The following is a 25917-nucleotide window of genomic DNA, read 5'->3' on the forward strand; positions in this document are numbered from 1 at the left end:
AAAGGGAAAAAACATCCTGGTCAGAAAGGCATTTTGACAGGAGTCAAGTTGAGGACATGTCCTCAGGGTGCAGTCCATCTCATCCTGGTCTTTTTTATCAACAAACTGACTGCTGAATTTTTGTAAAAATAATGATAGAACTACAGGCAATTTTTGGCAATAAAATGTCTTTTTCCTTCCTTTAACTGTATTTTAAAATGATTTACTGATGTTTCCCTTTGCAGTGATATGTTGTGCCCAGACATACTATTTGTGACATTTATCACAATTTGTTTCTTGAATGAAACAAGCACAATTTTTCATGTCTTAAAAAAAATCTATTCTTTTGATTGCATATTGGCTACAAAAAAAAAGTGAACTTGAATCTCTCTCTGTCTCATACAATGGGTAATCATCCAACTATCAAAAAATAATAGAACAACCATTAGGCTATCTGACCACCAAAGAGCAAGTCAGATTGACAAAATACTCAGGATTGCTTTGTTGTGTGGAAGGATTAAATTCTTCAAATATGCATTACAGTATACTTGCATTAAAATCTTCTTCAGGAAAAAGCATGCTCCAACTTAGTGAGCACATCAAAGTTAAGGCTAGGCTCTCACATAATGAACCCATATGCACTCTCTGAGCTAATAGTGCCTTAAGGCCTAATCTGTCTCCTTTTTCCGCTCAGTGTTTTCCTTTAAATGTGCTTCAAATTTTCAGATGGAATAACTGGAAACGTTCATCCACACACCGCCACAGTCTAGTTTGTAAAGTTAAGCCGGTTTAAAGGCATTCGAAGGAAGTGAACTGTGGGAGGCCTACCTGAGGTCTAAGCCTGCCTCCTTCCACAGCATGTCCATCAAGTGGAGAATCTGCAGAGCCAACATGTCCTGTCGCAGATCTGAATGAAAGAAAGCAGTGTAGATGTGGGGATTATTTCAGAGTTATGTGGCAAATCTCTGCATATTATGTCATTAAGCTTAAGAGCAGGTCACAATTAGGTGCAGATTTTTTCGATTCCATTTGTTTTTGTGGTACACTATTCTAATGAAGTGCAAGTTGTCTCATTCATAAACAAGTTTCCTCACATGCACCACAGCTTCCCATTATTGTCTCTCAACATGCCCCATTAATAATTTTGTTGTAGAGCAAAACCTCTCTATACATTAGACAATAATGAATCTATTATGCATGAGTAATTCATTGGTGTGCTACACTCTCACTATCCTCTAAAAGAGAAAAATGACATGCACTATACCAGTGAATGTAATTTTTAAAAAATGTATTTTATGTTATCTAATAATAAGCAATAGAAACATTTCGTAATTGAAACTAAGTTCTGAAGTCTAATGGATTACTCATAAATTTTGAGACAAAACTAATTTAAGAAAATACAGAAAGCAGCATGCATTTCAGAACTACAATTCTTTTACAAGGAATTGAACTTCCAAGACTTAAACTTAATTCATGAATCAGTGGAGAAGTGCACCGAAACAAAACTTTATAACTATTCATCACTCGAATTGAGTGGAAGGAATGAGAGATGAGTCTTTGAAAACACTAGAGCTTCTCTATCATTTAAAATATTTGTTACATCTCGATCAGTAAGTTCAGGTGATGCAAAATTCACTTTTCCTACAGATACAGTGTGAGCTAGCTCCCCAAATTAAATACTGTAGTGTTGTAGATATATTGGTAAAATAAAAACATCACTTTCTTCCTCTACCATTCTGTAGTCAACAGTTAAATGCTCTCAACATTCTTGTAGAATTTTCTACCAACAGAGCTGTTATATCACTGCAGTTGCTAATTACTTTTATGTCACTTTTGTACTTAAATCACTCACGACGCTACTGGTTAAAATATGACAGAAATCCTACATTATTAAGAAAAATGACAAGTAGGTAGATTGAAGAAGGGTCACTGAACTCAAAAATGTTACCTCTGCTTTCTCTCCACAGATGCTGCCTGACCTGCTGAGTTTCTCCAGCAATTTCTGTTTTTGTTCAGATCTTCAGCATCTGCAGTTCTTTGTTTTATTATAAAGAGTAGGTGGATTAGCAGATTCATGACGACTATTTTTTAGATCAACCACTATAATTGACATGCAAATTGGAGTACACTGCAGAGAAAGGGAAGGATCACTCTCAGCAGTGCCGATGTGTCCCTTAGGTTGCTTGTGAAGTTTCTCTAACTGTTTGCATACATTTGTAGCTTTAGATCACACTGGATAATGATCAAGTATCCACCTGTGGTAGCCACTTACTGGATATGTTTTATGGCTGCTCGACACCATGGGGTTTGAAATTCAAATGCAATGCCAGTTTTAAATTATTTTCATTACCCAATTGCTTCCTTGCTATGTTTGTAGTATTCTCCATTATGGACTTACATCTTACCTAATTCCACTGCTGCACAGCCCAAATAAATACAACAGCAATCAAATTTCTGCGACATTATAACCCTAGCAATTTCTGCATTTTTACTTCTTGATTCCCAAGAAGTGATAGTAATTGCGTGCTATGTTTTATTTGCTGTGACAGTACAGTCCAGTGGAGTTTGATTGCGTAAATCTTCAACGGCTGCTCTTCTGGAGCACTTCTGTGAGGGACAATGTTAATACAACATGGCACATTTCACCCCTTCCTGTGCCTCCCCCTTCTTACTTCTCCCTCCTTCAGCTTCTTGTTTAAAAATTCTCTTTTCACTGTTGCTTGAGGGCTGGTATGTAGGCAGTGGTTTGAACCATTTGCAATAAGTCAGTCCTCAAGTCATTTAATTTCAATCAAAATTCTGATTTCTGGGCAGAAAACATGTCTTTTCACCCAGTGAAAGGGAAGATGTTTCTCAGTATTCACTAAACATCTTCCAACCTGAATCATAAACACTGGTTCAGTCAGTACTCCCCTCCAGCCCCACCACACCCGGCACTTTTCCCTGCAACTGCAGGAAGTGCTACACCTGCCCCCACACCTCCTCCCTCAACCCCATCCCAGGCTCCAAGAAGACTTTCCACATCAAGCAGATGTTCACCTGCACACCTGCTAATGCGGTATACTGCATCCGCTGTACCCAATGTGGCCTCCTCTACATCAGGGAAACCAAGTGGAGGCTTGGGGATCGCTTTGCAGAACACCTACGCTCGGTTTGCAATAAACAACTGCACCTCCCAGTCGCGAACCATTTCAACTCCCCCTCCCACTCCTCGGATGACATGTCCATCCTGGGCCTCCTGCAGTGCCACAACGATGCCACCCGAAGGTTGCAGGAACAGCAACTCATATTCCGCTTGGGAACCCTGCAGCCCAGTGGTATCAATGTGGATTTCACAAGCTTCAAAATCTCCCCTCCCCCTACCGCACCCCAAAACCAGCCCAGCTCGTCCCCGCCTCCCTAACCTGTTCTTCCTCCCACCTATCCCCTCCTCCCACCTCAAGCCGCACCCCCATTTCCTACCTACTAACCTCATCCCGCCCCCTTGACCTGTCCGTCCTCCTGGACTGACCTATCTCCTCCCTACCTCCCCACCTACACTCACCTTTACTGGCTCCATCCCCGCCTCTTTGACCTGTCTGTTTCCTCTCCATCTATCTTCTCATCTATCCATCTTCTATCCGCCTTCCTCTCTCTCCCTATTTATTTCAGAACCCCCTTCCCCTCCCCCATTTCAGATGAAGGGTCTAGGCCCGAAACGTCAGCCTTCCTGCTCCTATGATGCTGCTTGGCCTGCTGTGTTCATCCAGCTCTACACCTTGTTATCTCTTGGTTCAGTCAGTGGGTAGGTTTTCTTAAAAGGATTGTTCTTTTTGGGGAGGGTTTCAGTGGTGGGGATCGAGTGGCAAAGAGGGTGCGAAAGTTTGTTAGTTAGCTTTATGGCTACTTCTCTTTTTAACTGATAGCAAACACGTTGAATTCAACCTCAATATTTTTAAAGTAGTAATCAAACCCAGAATCTGCAGACAAACTAGCTGATTTGTTATCTCTTTTCAAGGCTACCACTTCTCCAATCCTGTCCCCACAAGTTCACGGAAGCATAGGAATATTCAGAAAGTTAAATTATTTTTTGCTACAAGTATGGTGGAACTGTATTCCAGTGCTGCTGGTTCAGAAACAATTAATAAGCAATACCCACATAATCTAACAAGAGAAAACACATATATATGGAATTAGGTAAAATATACATTCAGTAGAACTGCTACAGTTCTAAACATATGAGAGAATGAAAGAGAGAACCGGTTAACTTAGTGCACTGACAGGAGTCATTCACATCCTACACTCTTTTACTGGTTTAATGTTGCAATTAAAAACAGCAATGCAAGTTAAATTAAGTGGTGTTTCTGCCTCTCAAGTTGTTGAGATGCAGCTGATCAGATGAGTTTTCTTGAAGTCTCCTGAGACTGCACTGGAGCAGCAAATTAATCTACTTTTTTGGCTTTTGGCGGGCTGAGTGATTAGCCTCTTGGACTAGGAAAAATTGAATTCCTCACTGCTGGTCTGTACAAAGTCATTGAGGGAGTGGCACGACTTTCAGAAAAGAAGTCAGAAACTATGACTTGCAAGTTTGCACATGTACCATTGACTTACTATTTGGAATCCACCCATTAATATAAAATTGGCTGAGTCCCAAGTATCAGCGTGTTTCTGAAATAACAAGGTGTCGAGCTGGATGAACACAGCAGGCCAAGCAGCATCAGAGGAGCAGGAGAGCTGACATTTCAGGTCTGGATCCTTCTTCAGAAAAAAAAAGCGTGTTTCTGAAGTTGTTTTGCAATGTAAATTTATCATCAGAGTTACCTAACAATTTAAAATAATTTGTTTCAACACTTGTGGATTTGGCTCAAAATTGGAAGAAGTCTCACATTGGTTGAACAATCTTTGATATTAGTTGATATGAGGGCCTTGAACCTATTGTACAGTTATTTATTGTGATTTAATTTCTGCTCCTGGCACATTCCAGCCACATGATCCACTTTATGCATGCATGCATGCAATGTACACTTGTCCGCAACCTTGAGTTTATATGGTCATTCCACATATGAAACCTTCTTTTCCTCTTGTGATATACTTTCAACCACAAGTTAAAGAAAATCAGAAGTAAGATTGATAAATTGTAAAGAGGGTGACATCTTTTGACAACAGCTCAAAATAAAATAATTAAACTGCTTTGAACATATTCTAAAAATCTTGCCTTCACTGTATTCACAGGAGATTGAAAATATACCGTCAATCATGAGCCATTATAAACAGAAATTCCTGAATTATTCTCTATCACAAGTTCTGCAGCAAGATTGACAAATGACATACAAGCTGTTACAATTTTGTGTTTTTATATGAACATTCTACACTTTTCAAAACTATAACAGTATGCAAACTTTTTGCCACAAAATCTGGTAACTTTCTTTTCCACATTTTGTTCCCATAGAATTGCACATGTAAGAATCTAATCATTGTTCCATTTGCAGTAATTGCTTACTATATTTAGTGTTATCGCATGCTAACATACCAAATCCTCATGTAGGTTTATAGGTTAAAACAAAAGAATATCTTAATGTATAATAATTTCATTGGTCACTTATGCGTTGCACATTGGATACCTGCAATTCAAAGTTAAGATTTTGGCCAGTGTTTGTGACAGGGGATTTGTTCAGAGAGTTTAGATATTGAAATGCTTTGATTTGAAAATTCTCATGAGTTTTCAAATCTTTACATAACTTTGCCCATTCTATCTATGCAATCAGATTTAGTCCAACAATCATCAGAAAAACTCCACAGTCCTCCAATTCTGTCTCTGGCACAACCCCAATCATTATTAGTCTAGCATTGGTAATCGAGCCTCATATACATAACATTTTTAAACAATACAAATCAGCGTCCTGTAAAATTTGTGATGAGAATCAAGACCAAGGAATGAACTTGCCAACGCTAACTGTCCCCTCCAAATGTCACCAAATGGCATTTTAACAGGTCAGGAAAGATGACCTAACTTTGGGCTCCTATTAAACCTGCTGTAAATTCAATTTTCCCAGTCATTGCTCTTATTGTGGAAATGGGTGGGTTCTTGAAGTTTGTGGGGAACCTTGCCAGGTAACACAGTTGGTGAACAAAGCGTGCAATGGCGTGAGGAACCATTTGACAGGTAAGTATAAACGCTGTTGTAAACTTCAACTGTCATAATGTAAATGGTTTATGATGATTTAAGTACATTTTCAATGCAGCAATTGATCATAGCCTCTTCTCTCTCAAGTTCAGAGCCCCATTAAAATTGAACAACACTGCAAAGATTCAGATGTATTACAATCCTTCCTCAGTGGCTAAGCTTCTCTATTGCATTCTACAGCATGGAAACTCAGATATGAATGTCGGTAGGGAACTTAATGGCTTGACTTACACATTGAATTAATGTATGGATAGCAATTAAACCTCTGAAGCATTCTTCAAATATCCATTAGACACAGAACCAATGAGACATTTAACGACACTGACAAGTCTTTGAAATTCATATGAATGTAAAAGAAAACAGTTAGACATTTTCTTTGAAAAACAATCCCATATAATTGTCAATCACACTACCAGTAAAGGCCCCATAGATGAAGCCCTTAATAATCTGACTACCACTAAAACTTGGCCAATAAACAGAGAAATTGAAAAAAATTCAGAAGAGGTGAAACTTTTACAAGACTTTAATACTGTCAATAAAACTAAGTTGGCAGTTCATTTGAAACTGTGAGAAGAACCTGCTATTGGTTCAAGTCTGTCTGTCAGTCTTAGAACTCTACTCAACATTCACAATAAGCCCGTCTGGCAAAACAGATGTTTGGCCATTTATTCAACCTGCTTTCGTTGATACAGTTGACAAATGATCTCATTACGAATGTTTGGCTGAACATGAGTATTTTAAAGGCTTGTCAGTGTTTAAAGGCTCATGAGTTGTGTGCCTTGAGGATACTGGACATGGAGAATGAATGGGGAAATGGACTGGGTATCAGAGATATGAGGATGCATGGAAGAGGTACTGGATATAAGGAGATGAGGGATGTGGCACGAAGTAGGATCAAGGGTGGGTGTGGTTGAGGCTGGTGAGAACTAAAGTAATTAAAAACCACAAACTGAAGCGGACTGCTGTCTCAGTGAATGGAGGTGGGCCTTCTAATCATCCAGCCTTGAGATCTTCCCAGCTCTGTTCTTGCAGGCAGTAAGAGGCAGCATTCCTGACTCCAGCCAGCATTATAAACCATACAACAAACTACTAAGTGAGTGAGCTGTATTTAGAAGTCAGGAATACAACATTGGCGAATGGCCTGACTTGCCGTTCCTGAAGTAATGCAATTATATTGGCGAGGTGAGGCAAAGAGAGAGACAGAAAGACAGGGAGACACAGAGAGACAGGTGTATGCAGACATATAGATGGGTGAACAGAAGAGTTAGTATTGGACTGCAGTAAAAGAGCAGAAGGCAACCAGCGAGTGCAGAATGAGGAATTGGAGATGCAAAGCAGGTTAGAGACTAAATCAAAACAGCAAATGCTGAAAATATTCAGCAGCTCTGGCAGCACCTGTGGGGAGAGAAACAGTTAATATCACAAGTCAAATTTGACTCTTCAGCACTTTAGAGAGAAGATGACTAGGAGAAGTGGGAAGTTCAAATCAAGTTAGAAGGTGTGGATATAGGAGATGCCACAGATGGAAGATGAGACAGAGGAAAGTGGAAGGAAAACAAGGCACAGAAAAAAGGATAAATTTATTTTGCAAATAACACAGGGTACAAGCTCATGTACTTGAAGCAGATTACAAAGTTGTACTGTACTGTGTCTGAGCAAAGTATTTCCCGACAAGTTTAAAATAATTTTTCACAAGTTTCTATTTACGTCTTCCGCTCCTACTTCACTGGCACACTTTGAAGTAATCTGGACGAGTTCCCCTCCTCCCTTAACCACTTTCCTCTAGACTGTAAAGCTCAAATTTCTCAAGTCTTTTTTCATAGTTCATGCCCTTTACAACTGGGATCAGTCTTATTGCTTTTCTTTGTAGCCTTTCCAACATGTGCATATCTTTTATGTGGCACAGTGGTCAGAAATGTACTCCAAGTGTGGTCCGACCAGTGCACTGCAGAATTTCTGCAGCATTGTATTCTACAGATCTGGTTCTTTATTCCAGCATTCTCTTTGCTTTATTACTTACATATGGAAGAGAATTAGCAATTATCACACTCAAAACACTGTCTCCCTATGCTAATCCTATTCTGTAACACTTACTTGACTCGTGTTAAGTTTAATTTGCCACTTGCCTGTTGTCTGTAACTAATCTAAATAATGTTCAAAAGAAAAATGTAGCTGTATTCTCTTTGTGTATTCTTGTGACTTCTGAAAGAAGGGAGACACATTATATCTATTGAATACAATAAAATTGGTGCATTTCACTGGGAAATGGCCTATCCTGCACTTGGTGACAGAGAAAAAGAAACTGATTTTTTGTGTGCTTAAAACAGAGATGTTCTTCCAGCAGAAACTTTGTTAAATAAATTCTTACCTAGGGTGGCCTATACATTGGAACTTTAGATTCATAAATGCTAGCCTATCGAAAGAAAAAATTGGAACTGCAATCACATCCAGCAAAAATCAAAAAGAGAGAGAATCCTTTAGATAGTGGAAAGTATTTAAGTGATCTCTTTTTGCCAGTGCCACCTTTTCATTGCGTTGCTCGAGGATTTAACAATGACCTGGTCAAATAACATATCTACAATTGCTCAGACTTTGCTGAAATTGTTCTGGAGGCTTCTCCTATTTTGAAAATTTCCTTTATGCAGGTACCCCAGCACCTGCACGAATGGATTTTAATTATGGCAATATGTTGCCGAGAAGCAAGTGTCATCATGTCATGACAGAGTTGAATGATAGATGGACTATAGCTATTGGCAGCAAACCCAACATAAAACCAGGGATCTGATCAATAAATTAATAGCATATGAAATGCATGTACAATATTTACATTTAAAGTGGGGAATAAGCAGGAAACAGAAGATGATTTTGCATTATACCCAGTCTGAACTAATTGGCCATTTTGTACAACAAATCCTAACCTAATGATTATTCGGCAACTTTGTATAAACACAAAACATCAGGTTCAGCCTAATTAGTATATGATTTTACTCTTTTTGTGCTATCTAATTTGCCCACATCTCTCTTTGATCAATGTAACTGATCATGAAAGTCTATAGTGTTAATATATTGTGGCAAGGAATGTAGGCCGTTACAATTATACATCATGTAAAATTGTTCAATTAGTCATTTGGTAATATGTAGTAATATATTGAGTGCAAGAGCTTTCACAAAATATAGATTTTTTCCACCAATAAAATTGTTCATGTTCATTTTGGTGAGCAGACATGAGACAAGCCTAAATTGTACCAGTTTAAAAGGGGGTGTAACAATGTAGAGGTGGCTGTGCATAATTCTTTGAAGGTGGTAGGGTGCGTTAACAAAGCAGTTAATAAAATATATGGCATCCTGAACTTTATAAATAGGGGCAGATAGTACAAAATCCAGGAAATTATGCTAAACCTTTATAAAGCCCAAGTTTATGTCGACTACAGAATTGTGTCCAATTCTAGGCATTGTGATGTAAAGGCTTTGGAGAGGATACTTAGAGATTTATTAGAATTGTTCCAGGAATAAGATATTACTTGGATAAAGTGGAAAAACTGGAGTTGTCTTTAGACTAGTGAAAGTTAGAGGAGATTTAACTTAAAAGGAATTTAAAATCACGACCGAAAGAACTACTAGTGCTGTAAATCAACAACAAAAGCAGAAGTAGCTGGAAAAGCTCAGCAGGTCTGGTAACATCTCTGAAGAAAACAGAGTTAACTCTAACTCTGATTTTTTTCCTTCACAGATGCTGCCAGATCTGCTGAGCTTTTCCAGCTACTTCTGCTTTTGTTCCATTTAAAATCATGAGGAGTTTAGAAAGAATATGGAGAGGGGCCTTTTCCACTGGCTAAAGTTTAAGAAAAACAGGACACAGACATATGGTGATTGCTGTAAGAACCTGAAGTGATAAGAGGAAATTTTTGAAAAAATATATCGAGTGGTTAGGAATGGGGATACACTGCTTGATGGTGTGGTGTAAACAGAATCAGTAGTAGCATTCAAAAGGAATCTGATTAGTATAAGAAAGAGGAAAAAAATGCAGAGATATGGGGAAAGGCCAAGGGAGTGGGACTGACAAACAGTGGCACAGACTTGGTGTGCCGCATTGCCTTCTATACTATTGGTGGTTGGGGGGTGTTGTAGGGGGAATTCCAATAATGGATTCATCATATATTTGCAATCAAAATTTCATTCGATTTCTCAGTTACTTTGTAACAACTGTCATCTCTCTGCTTTGCTATCAGTACATGGATAAAATGGACTTTATTTTGTTGAATAGATAACACAAAGGCCAACTCATTCTTCATGTTGGAACAAGTGTTACACAAGGTGCAGTGAAAATTCTGTTTCTGGCCAGCAGAGGTCACTACTGCATTTCATTAACAATTGGTCCAATAGGACTTTGCTTCCTTTTTGCAGAAAGTCTGCTTTTGAAGAAATGCTAATCTTTCAGTTTTAAAACAAAGCCAAATGGCTTCTATTGCATCCAGCTGTACTGCCTAAGTATGCCTCTTCTATTCCCGTTCAACAATGCAAACAATTAATTGTGTAATGAGTCATAGTGGTGTTAATTTTTTACAGAAGTATGGTGACAAACTGTGATCAATTCTTGAGATGATAAGAAGCAACAAGTTATGCACAGTATACACAATTTGTACTACTACACAAATAAATATACCTAATTTTTCACAGTCTGTGGTTTTGTTTTAAACATAGGCAAGAAAAGAGGAACAGTTTTTGAATGTATCATCAACGAGCACAGAGAATGAAAAATGAGAAAGAAACTCAACACGCACATGCACACAATTGCACAGAGGCATAAATCACATCTATACCAAATTAATTAAATTGTACGATAGTCTAGATATGGCTTCAAGTAGTGTCAATTCTACAACTACTGTATTGCATCCTAGTGTGAAAACTCTCAGTGTTAGGGATTAAGACCAATTCTGGAAAGATCCAATCTATAACTTGATTGTTGGACTCCACCACCTCCTGACTCACAGTCCAAGTAAACTTTGTATCAAAAAATGACACATTTTTGAATATAGTCTGCAAGAATTGAGAGAGCCCACCAAATCATCAGCAGGGGTGATTTGCTATTGCAGCCAATCCATTTCCTGCTTAAAAAATGGGCACTCAGCAATGGAGCTTCAGAACTGACAGCAAACTGGCCAGTGATCTTTAAAGGGATTCCTGAAGGATATTTTTTTTAAAAATGGTGTTTAAAGTTTATGGAGCTATCTTTAAAAAGACAGGCCAGGAAGTGCACAAATGCCCCATAGGAATACTGCTGGTCATCAGTGGACCCCTCCCAGACTATTACTCCTCCCAACCCCACTGATCTACTACTTATTTCTAGATCTAGCCACCCCTGGACATGAAGGAATTCCTCCCTCACACTGTTCCCGAACTCCTCAAGCCCGTCACCCCAGTACAAGGTGAGCTGCCTATGGCTGTACTTGAATATTTAGCAGTTAGCGCAAATTTTGCAGCTTAAACTTGAACTTGAAAATGATAGGATGCTGGCTTCAAGCAGTGGTATGGGCACTAACAATTCACATTCACTTCTTTCAAATGCTGAATTTTCTCCATAAGGTGTTGCAAGGCACCATCCTCATGGTGAAAGGACAATATGTCAAATAACTGACTATTATTACATACGAACACACACACACAGCAACATGTTGACACTTAGATACAGAAAGCAGACAGCTTACCATCACCATTTTTAAAGATAATTCCCACTGGCTCTCCTCCCAACATTTTATTGTTGTACAATATCCAGAGAGGCTTCATTTTGGAATCCATATACCTGCATTTGTCTATACTATGAAAATCAAGAAAAAAAACAAATCAGTACCAAAAGTATATTGCTTTAATTTCAAATCAACTAATGCCAAAGGTTAATTTAAAAGGAAGAAAAAAATACTGTTTTAGGTAGATGGTGAAGGATAAACCTTACTTCCAAATGCTTGTATAGATTTGGCCCAAACAGATGTAGTTTACCCCTATATATCTGGTAGTGATGAAAATAACCTCTAATCTATCACAAAAAACTGTTTTAAGCCCATCTTTACTGCAGTACACTCAAGTATTCCAGTATTATGCTGAGGAAATTAATGTCTCCAAATTGCTGACCAAGTCACAGTCCGACAAAGCAACAAAGTTTAAGGATTTGCAAACTTTTGATTTATATGGTTCAGACCCAGGCAGGTAATTCTTTAAATGGTGAAAAGCGCAATCGGGTAATATCCCACAGACAGCTCTAAAACAGAATCATCTACTGCTTAAGTTAATGCATATTTTGCATTCTTGACCAGTTTATTTGTGGGAGTTAATTGAATTCCTTCAGTCAGCATCAAGTTTACATGCTCGTGACATTCTAGTGAGGTCAATATGCATTTGGAACAACTTCAAATACAACAACATTTTCTCTTAGACTTTTTAACAAAGTAGAAAATGAACAGACTTACTTCAGTTCTGAAAGGATAACACTGGGATTCAGTGGTGACTGAATGTTGGACAATGCTTCCTGGTACACAGGCTGTTTCAAGCAGGTATGAATCACATCCTTCAACTTATTCTTTGCCACCTTCAGTGAACTGATTTTCACAAGACTATTGATAGCTTTCATCTTACTCAGAGCTTCCATCTGGAATCATAAAAATAATGCATAAGATTCATAGAAACACCCAAATAATCTGTCCTATATGATACTGGCAATCAACAAGTTGATAATATATTTATCTGAAACATATTTGCTGTTTTAGCAGTACCGCTAATTGGTTCCTTACCATGCACTCTTAACACAGTTATTACCAATGGCGTACAGTGCTTTTGTAGCTGACTGCAACCATGCCAATTCTAGGGTGTTCAAAATTAAAATAAAAGCACATATCAAGTGCTTTTGAGTCTAAGGATGTACTTAGTGGTCTAACATCACTTGTTCCTGATCATGTTCAGAATGTCCTTTCTGTTCATTGGTCTCAACAGCTTTTGAAATATTTCATTTTTAAAGAAAATTCAAGTTCACTTTTTTTTTTAAAAGTCAGAAGATCAAAAAAACTTTGACGGCAAAGTTGTCAACAATCACGTTCAACTTTTCAACCTGGATAATTTCTAAACCGCTTAATGCGGTGGTCTCAAAATTAATTGAGTCAATTTGTTTTATACAGGATGAGGCCATATCAGCAGCTGGTGGGAGGAAGGGCAAGACAAGAGCAATGATAGAATAACCTGACTGCTGAAGCTTATTAAAATATAATTAGCTCAAGACCAGAGTTCAGCTTGTGTTGGTTATCATGCTGATTCATTTCTCTTCTAACTGCCCCACCCCCATCCCTCCCCAGCCAAAAACTGCTTCTCTGCATTAATGGCAGATACTAGGTTCCATAGTTTAGCACAATGTGAGCCACATGTCCTAGCAATCTTTATAAATACTCTCTTCCTACTTCATTAGGCCAGATGATACAATACAAATGTAGCTAACCACAACTATATCTGGAAGCATAAGTCTTGAAAACATGCAACTAAAATGTGGAGGAAAATAATTTTAGTCAAGCATGCACATGTGAAACTCCCCCATGAATGGTATTTTTTTAAACAAAGTCCATAATTATAATAGGTACTACACAACTTTCCTTGTGTAATGCATTTTCAGGCAGATTTAAATTCAATTTTTAAATCTTGTAACAGATTGACATTCATTTTCATTAGCTCCCTTCTCACATACATCAACAGTTTGAGTATAAAATGAACTTGAAATAGCGATTCCTATTAATTTGGATTTTCTTACAAAAGATCATGAATGTCATTAATTAGGTTTTTCAATTTTTCTTTCCTTCCCTCTGATCATCTACACCAGTCCTCACCCCATCCCTGTGAAAGCAGTGCTTGCTGTGTGTGTTTGCAGAGAGGGTCTGGGCAGCAGGATATTTACGTTTGGGTGCATCACAAATGAGTTGGATTCAGATCTCACTTGACTGTAGAAGTGACCAGGAATGGGAAGTTTCACTTTGTCAAAGCTACTAAAGTGAACTGTAAAATCCCAATCAAAGTCCTGAATAGACCAAAATTTGAATTGTCCATTAACAGGGAACATGACTTTGGATTGGACTGTTGCAAGATAAATGTTCTCCTGTTAATGATTTGTTGCAAAACTGATCCTTCTTAGACGATGCCACGCTGTGCCCGTGACAAAACACAAACTGAAAATCTGCTATTTTCTGGCTTCTAAAACAGAGGAATTTTAATTCTCATCAATTGGTGAGAAGGAATGAAGAAGCAGTTAACATAGAGCAATTCAATTTCCTCCTGTCAATTATTCCAATATTGGTCAGAATACCAAAGTGGACTTTTTTTGTTTACTTTTATTGCCAAAATGTGTTGTTTTTAAAAAGGAGGATTACTACAGAAAAATTGCAGGTTTCATTTCAGTCACTGGTAAAATCCTAGATGAAGCCAATGGAAAGTCACATGTACATTATTGGGAAACTGTGATCTCACAATCACAAAGCAAACCTTCTGACGATGACCTTCTGTTCAACAGCAAACCGTCTCCTACGGGTGATGTCCCAAATTGCAAACAAATTCTCTGCTTTTCTCTTAGAATACACAAGGACGGGGCTTAAAACACCACTTCCAACTCCACTGGAGTGGATTAGTGGGACTAAATGCTCATGTATATACCAGCCTGCATTCAAGCATTAGTGTGCTGGGAAGATCACAGTTGAAGAACTATCCCTTAAGTCACTCTGTTTCACAGGGCTTCTCACACTCAGTGCTGCAAACCAGTTCTCAAAAAATGAATCAAGACAAAGGAACTCCCATTAGCCTAAAAATCCTACAAGTCTCAAAAACCAATTGTTCAACTGCCAATGTCAATGCTACCAGCAACCTACAGTAACAGCTGAAACATTTGGCCTGTTCATCATGAACAATTCACAGACTATCTATCTTTCTGAAATTTCTATCTTTCTGAACTAAACACTTATTTAAAATCTGTCCGTATTTATATAGCATTAGTATTTATTCTCACGTATAATAACTAGTAAACATGCTATTTTTGTTAATTCAAGAAAGCTTGGTTAACGGGCTCCTTAAAACAATAGTTCGTTTGGGTCTAGGAGAAATGTATCCACGAGATAAGGGAACCTTTTCTAAATTAACCTCATTGCACCCAACTGGGGGGTGGGGACGAATGAAGAAGAGGAGTCAATTCATCCCTCCTCACCCGCAGATTTAACAGCTTGGGGACCATCACCCAGGGCTTAATCCTGACAGATTCTATGATTTTAAAGCTATTAGTTTTGGCGGTGGATGAGTTTCCAACTGGATTCCATGGGATAGATGGGGACTACACAGGAGGTGCCTGTGTTCTCACTTGTGATTGCTATCCAGGACCCTGGCTGAAGGTGCTTATGCATGAATACATACATACAATAAGATTGATCATTCATATAAGTTACTAGGGAAAGCCTCAAATTATGGCTTTAGAAAATACAGGGTAAGGAGAGAAAACTGAAAGAGTTTTTTTTTTAAAAACAAGCATGCCCAACCGATTTCCAGTTGGTCTCAATTAAATCTGTATGCCCCACAATGACACTTTTATAAACAACCCCACTGACTATAATGGACATTTGCCAAAGAGAAACAGTACACAATTCACTGTGTTTACTTAAAAAAAAAAGTACCTTTTTGTATTTTCATTTCTAACCTACATGACAACATTTGAAGGAGTCTGGACTCAGCAGGAGCTTCATAAAGCTGCCTGATCCCTGAACTCAAAGGCTTCGCAGCTTAATGTTGTGCTGGAAAAAGATAGCACACTAAATATTCCCAAAGCATTTTACAGCACAATATAAAATTGTCAGTTGTGTTGACCTTGTAATACAGACAGCAAGACTGTACGTATTTATCTGAATAAGACACCACTCAGATGTAACAGCTGGAGAGTTCTGTGAATGACTGTTTTACAGCGAGTACACTATCGTGCATGGCTGCCAGATTACTTTGTTCCAGTCACTGAATTCCAATTTCCTGCCTTCTCATAACCCTCAATTCCCTTACTTAATAAAAATCAGTCCATCTCAGCCTTGAATACATCTAAAACGCAGCCTTGACAGCCCTCTTTGGGAATAAAAATTCTTCAGATTGGCCAGCTTCTGAGAAGAAATTCCTCTCTCATCTCTGTCTTAAATTGTGACCAACCCCCCACCCACTCTGATTATGCCCTCTGGTCTTCGACTCTCCCAAAAGTAGAAACAACCCCTCTGCATCTAACCTGTCATGGCCCTTTCAATAATGTTGCTCTCATTCTTTTATGCTCCAATGAAGTACAGGCAACTACTCAGCCTTTCCTCACAAGAAAATCCTTCATGCCTGGGATCAATCTGGTGAATCTTCTGTGGACTGTCTCCAATATCAATACATCTTTCCTTCGATAAGGTGTTTAGGTGTTTTAGGTGCAGTCTGACTAGTGCCTTGTATAGTTTTAGTAAGACGTCCCTATTTTTGTACTCCATTATCTTTGAAATAAAAAGGTCAAAATTCCATTTGCCTTCCCTATTACCTTTTGAATTTAAATGCTAACTTTCTATGATTCATACATGGGGACCCCAAATCACAGAAGCTTTCTGCAGTTTTTCTCCACTCAGCTCTGATATTCTTCCCATCAAAGTGCATAGCCTCACATTTTCACACATTATACTCCATCTACCAAATTTTTGTTCACTCACAATCTGTCTATAATCCCTCTGTAGACATTTTGTATCATCTTCGTCACTTGCTTTCCCACCAAATTTTTTCATCTGCAAACTTGGCAATAGTACATTCACTTTCCTCATCCAATTCATTACCATATTTTGTAAATAATTGTGGCCTCATCTCGGATCCTTGTGGCACTCCACTAGTCACAGGTTGCCATCCTGAAATCATGCCTGTTAGCCTAATTTCCTGTCTTCTATTAGTTATTCAACTGTCTTTTCTTACTAATATACTATCCCCAACACTGTGGTCTCTCATTAAATAACCCGATGTGCAGTATCTTATCAAAGACCTTTTGAAAATTCAAATATGTTACATCTACTGCTACCCCTTTAACAATCAGCATGGAACCTCCTCAAAGAATTCTAATAAATTTGTTAGGCATAATTTCTCCTTCATGAAGCTATGTTGACTTTGCTTGATTATATTATGTATTATTAAATGTGCTGCTATTATATCTTTTGTAATAGATTCTAACATTTCCGATGTTCAGCTAACTGTTACCTGTTTTTGTGTTACAAAGAGTGTTGCATTTGCATTTTTCCAATTCTCTAGGACTCTTCCAGCATCAATCAATTCTTGGAAGATTCTTACCAATGCATCCACTACCTCTGTAGTTACTTCCTTTAATATCCTGCAATGGAACCATCAAGGCCAAGCAACTGATTTAGCCCTATTAGTTTCCCTAGTACTTTTTCTCTAGTGTTAATTTTCAAATTTATTCCCTGCCCCTTCCCTCCGCTGCTGTCCTTTTATTATTTTAGTAATTTTTTTTTCCCCCCAATGTTACTAGTGTCTTCTACTATGAGAATTGATGCTAATTATTTATTCAACTCCTCTGCCATTTCCTGGTTTTGCATTATTATTTTCCCAGCTTCATTCTCTAAGACGCCACGTTCACTGTGGCCTTGCTCTTCCTTTACACATACCTAAAGGCACATTTAATGGAGCTCTTACTGTCTGTTTTTATATTACGTACAAGTTTGCTGTCAAAGTTTATTTTCTCCTATTTTATTCTTTTTTTGTCAACATTTGTTGTCTTCTAAAACATTGCCAATCTTCTGGTTTACCACTTATCTGTCATGTTTTAGCCTGTTTCATTCAAATTAAATGATCTTTAAACTTGTTGATAAACAAACCATGGTTAATGCCCTTCCTAGAATCCCTCTTCCTCAGCGGGATATACTGTTGCTGCAAGTAATGAGCTACTTTCTTAAATGTCTGCCATTGTTCATCAACCTTCTTTGCTTTTAAACTAATTTTCCAATCCACTCCAGTCAACTCTACCATCATTCCTTATTTAAGTTTAGCACAGTTGTCTCCAACTCAAGTTTATCACACTCAAATTGAATGCTACATCCTACTATGTTATGGTCATTGTTCCCCAAGGGTATTTTTACTTAGACATCATTTATTAAACCTGTCTCATTACACATTATCAGATCCAAGGTAGCCTTATCCCAGTTGCATTCATAACACATTGTTCTATGAAATTGTCCCGAATATACTATTTAATGAATACCTCTGCCAATTTGATTTTCCTAATCGACATGAAGATTAAAGTCACCTATGATTACTGTTCTGTCTTTTTTCCTATGCCCTCATCATCTCCTGATTTATTATCTGTTCTATAGGATAGTTACTATTAGGGAGCCTACATACTATTCTCAAGAATATCTTCTTACCTTGATCATTTCTGACCCCCATCCATATGGATTCTCCATGTTCCAATCCAAAAGAGCATTTCTTGTTATCTAATACTAATGAAGTTACCCTACCACCTTTTCCTTCCAGAAGTCACATATCCCTGAACATTTAGTTGCCAGGTTTGATCTTCTTGTAACCATGTCTCTGAAATGGGTATAAGATTTTTTCTTCCCCAAATTCATTCATGGGATGTGGGTATCATTGGCTGGGCCAACTATTATTGCCCACCCTAGTTGCCCTTGAGAAGGTGATGAGCTATCGGTCATGAACTGAAACCCATTCTCCCACATCAAACATTTATCTCTTTGACTTTATTGCTCGATGCCAAATTGGATCCTGGCGCAATTTTGAAATTATTACCTTGGAGATTCTGCCGTTCAATTTAGCTCTTACCAGTTGAAACTCTTTCACCAGAACCTCCTTTCTAGACCGATCAATGTTGTTGGCACCAACATGGGTGACAACAACTGGATCCCTCTCCAGCCTTGTGGAGTTGACCTTAACCTTGGCTCTGGGCAAGTAACACAGCTTTTGGGATTCATGTTGATTGCTGCAGAGAACAACATCTACTTCTCTAATTCTACCCCTACACATCGTGTCCCCTACTCCTACACTACGTTCCTAATTCCTCCCCACTTCCATACAGACACTAGTTACTTTGTAGAAGGCTAAAAGTTATTTCAGAAACATGGTACGGACTTCTATACAGGAAACTGGAAGTCCTAAAATGGGACAGGCTTATACTAATCCTCTTAGTCGGTAAAGAGCGCAGAGAACTTTGAGCTAAATTTTTTAGTCTCTGGATCACTGAAGATCGATGCATGCCTGAAGATGCATATTAGACCCTTTAGAAATACTGATACATGATCTGACAAGAAAAATGCTCAAAGTTTAAACTTCTAGAGTGCAATTCCCCTGCTACCCAGAACATGCATAAAAACACACAAATTAGGAGCAGGAGTAGTTTAATCGGTTCCTTGGACTTTCACCACCATTTCCAAAGACCATGCTGATCTGATTGAGGCCTCCTGTCTAATCCTACACAGTGTCAGTCAAAAACATATCCAGTTTCCAGGAGAGACTGAAACCAGGAGGCACAGTTTACAAACTGGGTTTCCCATTCAAGATGGGAACTTGTTTTCTCAGGAGGGTTGAGAGTCTATGGAATTCTCTTCCACAGAGAAATGTGGAGACAGGATCATTGAATATTTTAAATGCCGAGTTTGTTAGATTCTTGATTGATTAGGCAGTGAAAAGGCATCGGGTTAAACAGGAAAGTAGAGGCCATGATGAGATCAGACTCGGAAACTTTGGACAGTTCTACGTTAGAGGCAATCCCTAGTTGCAAACGCGTTCCATTTTGGGGTCTGTTTACAAGTCAGTTTGTTCACAAATCAGGGCACAATGCAGGACAATGGAAAGCAGCCATTCCTAAGTACAGGAAATGTTCGTATGTCAGGTGTTTAAATTTTAAAACCATGTATGGAATCGAGCTCGTAAGTACGAGCATTCATAAGTAGGACATTTGTAAATGTACTTGTTATCCAAGAAACATGATACAGACTAAAACACAGTTTAACACTTGGGTCACTCCAAATGTTACCCAAGGTAACTGGGGGGTCCCCATCATCCCCCTCAATACTCCAACTGCTACCTGCAACCCGACGACCCTTTCAAATATTTCCCCAATCATCCATTCACTAATATTCAATTTTTCAATATACCAGGAAACAACTGGTGCCATACAAAAGGAGGGCATGCCCTGTTTCCTCCAACTCTACTCTGTTTTGACAGAGTTCCATGATAGATACTGCTTCTGCATTTCTGTGAAAGCCAGACTTCGAAGACCCAGGAGGGAAATGTGCAGAAACATGAGCGAGAAAATCTTTGATTGTCGCGACAAGGTGAATACTACTGCTGCTGTTCGGAAGATCTGGACCAGTGAGTCATTAAAGAGGGAAGTGAGCAAAAGTACAAGTGTCACACACACACACAAAGAACATGAAACATGTTTGTATATGTTTCCAGCAGGATATAACACTTTGGAAAATAAAAAGTTTATAGAAACAAAGAGGTTTGGAGCAAGAGTAAGCCTTTCAAGTTGAGCCTGGTGCATGAGAACATTCAGGTCTCGTTGAACATTCCCTTCCCTCAATTCACAGCCAATTAAAAATCTTCCTTCCTATTTTGGCTACCAAACTGGATAACCTCATATTTATCCACATTATACTGCATCTGCCATGCATTTGCCCACTCACTCAGCTGGTCCAAATCACACTGCAATGTCTCTGCAACTTCCTCATAGCTCACCCTTCCTCTCAGCTTTGTGTCTTCTGCAAATTTTGAGATATTACATTTAGTTCTCTCACCTAAATTATTAACATATACTGCGATTATCTGGAGTCCGAAAAGCAATGCCTGTACCCCACTAGTCACTGCCTGCCATTCAAAAAAATACCCATTTAGTCTTACTGTTTGTTTCATGTCTGCTAACGAATTTTCCATCTATCTCAATACACTATCCCCAGTCCCACACACTTTAATTTTATGCATTAATCTCTTATGTGGGACTTCATTGAAAGCCTTCCGAAAGTCCAAATAAACCACATTCACCAGCTTGCCTGATCAACTCTGTTTTCATCTTCTTAATTAAACCTTGGCCCTCTTCCTGATTTCTAAACTGTCTCCAATCTCAGGTCAGTGGATTTTTTCTTGCTAATTTTTATGTCTCTTTATTGCATCAGATAGGATCTCTAAATTTCCCTCAGAAGCTACTGTTCTCTTTGCACTCATGCCAGACAGAAATGAACAATTTTAATAGTTCACCCATTTGTTCGATGTTTGCCATTGCCGATCCATCATCATTTCTTTCACTAACGTCTCCGAATCCAACATAGCCAACTCCCACTTTATACCATTGTAGTTTTCCTAGTTAAGATTCAACATTCTAGTCTCAGCATCAATTACCTCAGTCTTCACCTTGAAGAATTCGATCATATTATGATCACTCATCCCCAAGGGTTCTCTCACAACTACATTACCAATTATTCCTTTCTCATTGCATAATACCCAGTTTAAGATGGCCTGTTCTCTAGTTGGCTCCTCAATGTATTGGACCGGAAAACCATCCTGTTTACACTCTAGGGATTCCTCCTCTATGGTAGTGTGATTAATCTGATTTTTCCAATCTATACGCAGATTAAAGTCAATCATAATTACAAATGTTCTTTTACCTCTTGAAACACAGATTTTCTGTTTAATGTCATATCCAACATCACCACTACAGTTTGATGGTCTATATACCACCTCCACTCGTGATTTTTGTCCCTTGGTGTTTCTCAAGTCTACCCACACAGGTTCTACATTGTCTGAGCTAATATCTTTCCTCAATATTGGGTTTATATCCTCCTTAATTAGTAATGGAACTCCACATCTTTTCTTTTTTGTCTGTCCTTTCTAAAAGAACAGAATTAGAGGACACATGTTCCCAGGTACCTAGTTTTTGAACGGAACCATCTTTCATTATAGAGCAGTTTACAAGATCAAGAGTACCTCAAAGTCCTTCACAATGGAAACAGATGGAACAGTGGAACATGACTGACCCAAGGATAGAAAGTCGAGGGAAACTGACCAAAAGCTTGGTTGAGAAATGGATTTTGAACAGATTTTTAAGTATGATCAAGAAATGGAAGCATAGAGGATTTTTTTTTCTCTCTGCCTCCATTTTTGATTATGGGTGTCACTTTGGCAGCTTTCCAATCCTCTGGGACTTTTCCCAAATCTGAAGATTCTTGGAAGATTACTACCAAAGCATCCACCATCTATGCAGCTATTTCTTTTACAATCCTAGGATGCAACTGATCCAGTCCAGAGGACTTATCAGTCTTTAGCCCCATTAGTTTCTCAATTACCTTTCCCCCAATGATATCGTGCTTGTTTTCCATGCCCTCTTGCCCCTTGATTAATAATATTCTAAAAATACTGAGTAATATAGTCTACTGTGAAGCCTAATGCAAAGTAATTATTCAACTCCTCTGCCATTTCCTGATTTCGTCATTTTATTTCCCAGCCTCATTTTCTAAGGGGCCTATGCTCTCTTTTGCCTCTCTTTACATATTTAAAAATGGTCTTGCTATTCATTTTTTATCACTCACTAGTTTACACTCAATTTATTTTCTCTCTTCTTTGTAGAAATTTTTGGTTGGTTAAAACTTTCCCAATCCTCTGTTTTATCACTAATTTTTGCCACATTGCTTGTTTTACCTTTCAATTTGATACTATCCTCAACTTCCTTAGATAACCACAGTCAGTTTATCCCTTTCCTAGTTTCCTTCTCTCTTGCTCAATGCATCTTTGCTGTGAGTCATGAATTTTATTCTTAAATATCTGTCGTTGTTGCACAACTGTCTTTTCTGCTAAACTCCTTTTTCCAGTCCAGTCCAACCAATTCAGCTCTCATCCTTATGTAATTCCCTTATTTTAAGTTTAGCACCATTGTTTCCAAACCAATTTTCTCACTCACAAACTGTATGCTAAATTTTGCCACTGTTATGGTCACTGTTCCTTAGGAGATCTCGAGCTCTGAGACCATTTAGTAAACCTGCCTCATTGCATGTTATGAGATCCAAATCGACTGATCCCTGGTGTCATTGGCAATGTTGTTCCGGGCAACTATAGTCCAATAAACAGATTTTTGGAAACTCTGAACATGTTCCTATGTTCTCATTACCTATACGGTTAGCCAACTATTAAATAATAATTTAGGAGCTTTTCCATTTTCATTCCACAGCATGCGTCAATTAAATATGTAACAAGGCAATTGAAAGCTGACTTAACACTGCATTCTGGACGTAACTGCCAATGCATGGGTTTCCTGAACTCTCTGAAATTCATCAGCAAAGGCGAGAGTATGCTGGGCATTGACGGACTGTATGACTGACATGGTGGGAAGCTCTTAAAATACTAAAATAGCACAGTCACTTCTTTGCTTAGATTGAAAGATTTTGCTTTTGGGACTTGCTCCAACAGAGTGTTTTCATTGCTTTAAAAGTTCATTTCTGCTATCTTGATCTAAGCTCATCTTGTCCTATATTTCCCTGCCGTTAGCCTTTGGAGCAACTTAGAACCAAGTCCGCTTTGTTCAAAGGATATATTCTTCTACATGCTGCAAACAAGATTTCTCTTCTGGCCATCAAAGCCTACAGTATAATCTCCAGAATGTTTCCACCAGGACGGCAGCCTTCCTACACCATGTCTTAATCATTTTGCTTGCTCCATCGTCACCCCTTAATAAGCAAAGAAGGAATTCTGATGCGTGCTAGAGTATCTTTAGATTGAAAGTCTTTAACACAATGCTGGTCAGCACTCTGCACTCTTGCCAAGTTGGGAAATATTGAAGGAGAATCACATAATGCTTTTTGAGTTAAAATGTCATGGAAAACCATGACATCTGCTGCCAGCCCAGAAGGATAAAAGTTCAGCTCAATGTGTCTTGTCAAGTTAAAACATTTGCTGAAGTGGATAAAACATGGCAATGGATTTAATATACAAACTGCTGAGCTCAGCTTACTGTTTGCTATTAATAATGTACTCTCCTTCTTCAATTTCAGTATAATTTCATAATACAGCTCTGTAAAGTAGTAGAAAAGGAGTCGGGATGGGAGGGGGTGTTGTACTTAGTACAGCCAAAAAAAAAATCCTTAAATTAAAAGGTTATAAAAATGTTTGAAAGATAGATTGAGCAGTGGAAAAGAGATCACTTCCCTGAACAAATATAAATCCGGCCAACAAATTATATAGCTAAAATATAACAAGAGGAAGAAAACTTTGATAAATCAGCTACTACACATGGCACCTACAGGTTGCTAAATAAGAGTGTGTCTGGTCAACATTTCTAAGTTTGTACTATTCTTTCACCGAGTCTTGTTTTGATATATTTGCGATTGGGGTGAAGCAAATTTTCTTACAAAAGGAGGAAAGCAGAGCAGAGACAAGGAAAAAAAAATGGATTTGTAAACCGCGATAAGAAATAGGGGGCAACAAGTTCAAGGAAAGATTTATATATGGAAGGGACTTCTGAACGGAAGGCTTTAGGGAAATTGAAATCAATGTAGATGAGCAAAAAGAACACAGCTTCGTGTGCAGGGTATGGATGGCAGAACATTGGTAGAGTTGTGGGTTGTGTAGAATAATTGAAGCAATTTCGGAACATGATGGGTGGTGACTTATTCTTGTGGCTTGTGAAACATTCATGGAAAGGATAGATTAAAAAAAACAAATGAAACACTTCAGCAGGAGTGAGGAGGAGGCAGGGTGAGGAGTACACATTCCCATTCAATCTCTCTCCCTTCCTGTCTACATGACTTAAATCTTTAGTCTTCTCCTCCTAATGAATCATTCCTCTAGCACACCAACATTTACAATCCCTGATTTCAAACACAAGGTTTCATTGTAAAAACTGCTGAAGAACATGGCCAATTATTTAGCGAATTAATATTCTGACCGGAATTAATTTAAAAACAATGCCAGTAATTACCTGTTTGGAAAGATCTTTAATATGAGTGATACTTCCTCGACAGTATGACTCCAAAATCAACCCAAATTGCAGAGAAGTGGCAGGTAGATGCATTTCAGACCTGGAAACAATAGGTAGATGCGTATTATAAACTCATTCTGTATACCCTCTGTGTGAAAAAGTTGCCCCGTAGGTCCCTTTTAAATCTTTCCCCTCTCACCCTAAACCTATTTCCTCTTGCTTTGAACTCCCCTACCCTGGGGGAAAAAAAGACCTTGGCTATTCACCCCATCCATGTCCCTCACGGTTTTATAAGCCTCTGTAAGGTCACCCCTCAGCCTCTGACGCTCTGGGGAAAAAGCCCCAGCCTATTCAGCCTCCCCTTATAACTCAAACTCTCCATCCCAGCAACATCTTTGTAAATCTTTTCTGAACCCTTTCAAGTGGAACAACATCTTTCCTAAAGCAGGGAGACCAGAACTGAATGCAGTATTCTAAAAATGACCTCACCAATGTCCCATACAGCTGTGACATGACATTCCAACTCCTAAACTCAATGCACTGACCAATGAAGGCAAGCGTGCCAAATGCCTTCTTCACCACCCTATGTAAAGTAACTCCAGAGGCCACTATCCCATCACCAAGTCACCCTTTATTTAAAAGTGGAGCATTCTTGACACTGAGCCAGCTGTGTTAGGATGTCTGACATTTTTATTTTTATCTGTCAGCCAGAGCTCTCTGATTGGACCAGATTAACTGCCCTAATCAGGAACTCGTATTCAATGGAGGTCCACCTGGTTGA

General features: G+C 38.6%; 1 protein-coding gene across 1 annotated transcript in view; it reads right to left on the reverse strand.

Moving 5' to 3' along the window:
- Positions 1 to 25917, reverse strand: part of pik3cb (phosphatidylinositol-4,5-bisphosphate 3-kinase, catalytic subunit beta) — a 71145-nt gene that overhangs the window by 19965 nt on the left and 25263 nt on the right. The window contains exons 6-9 of the mRNA XM_020515679.2: positions 25137 to 25236; positions 12604 to 12782; positions 11848 to 11957; positions 808 to 886 (exon numbers count right to left, since the gene is read on the reverse strand). Coding sequence (XP_020371268.2) covers positions 808 to 886; positions 11848 to 11957; positions 12604 to 12782; positions 25137 to 25236 — 468 coding nt within the window. The remainder of the gene's footprint in view (positions 1 to 807; positions 887 to 11847; positions 11958 to 12603; positions 12783 to 25136; positions 25237 to 25917) is intronic.

The sequence above is a fragment of the Rhincodon typus genome, chromosome 13 (assembly GCF_021869965.1).
Source record: "Rhincodon typus isolate 14 chromosome 13, sRhiTyp1.1, whole genome shotgun sequence".
Classification (NCBI taxonomy): Eukaryota; Metazoa; Chordata; class Chondrichthyes; order Orectolobiformes; family Rhincodontidae; genus Rhincodon; species Rhincodon typus.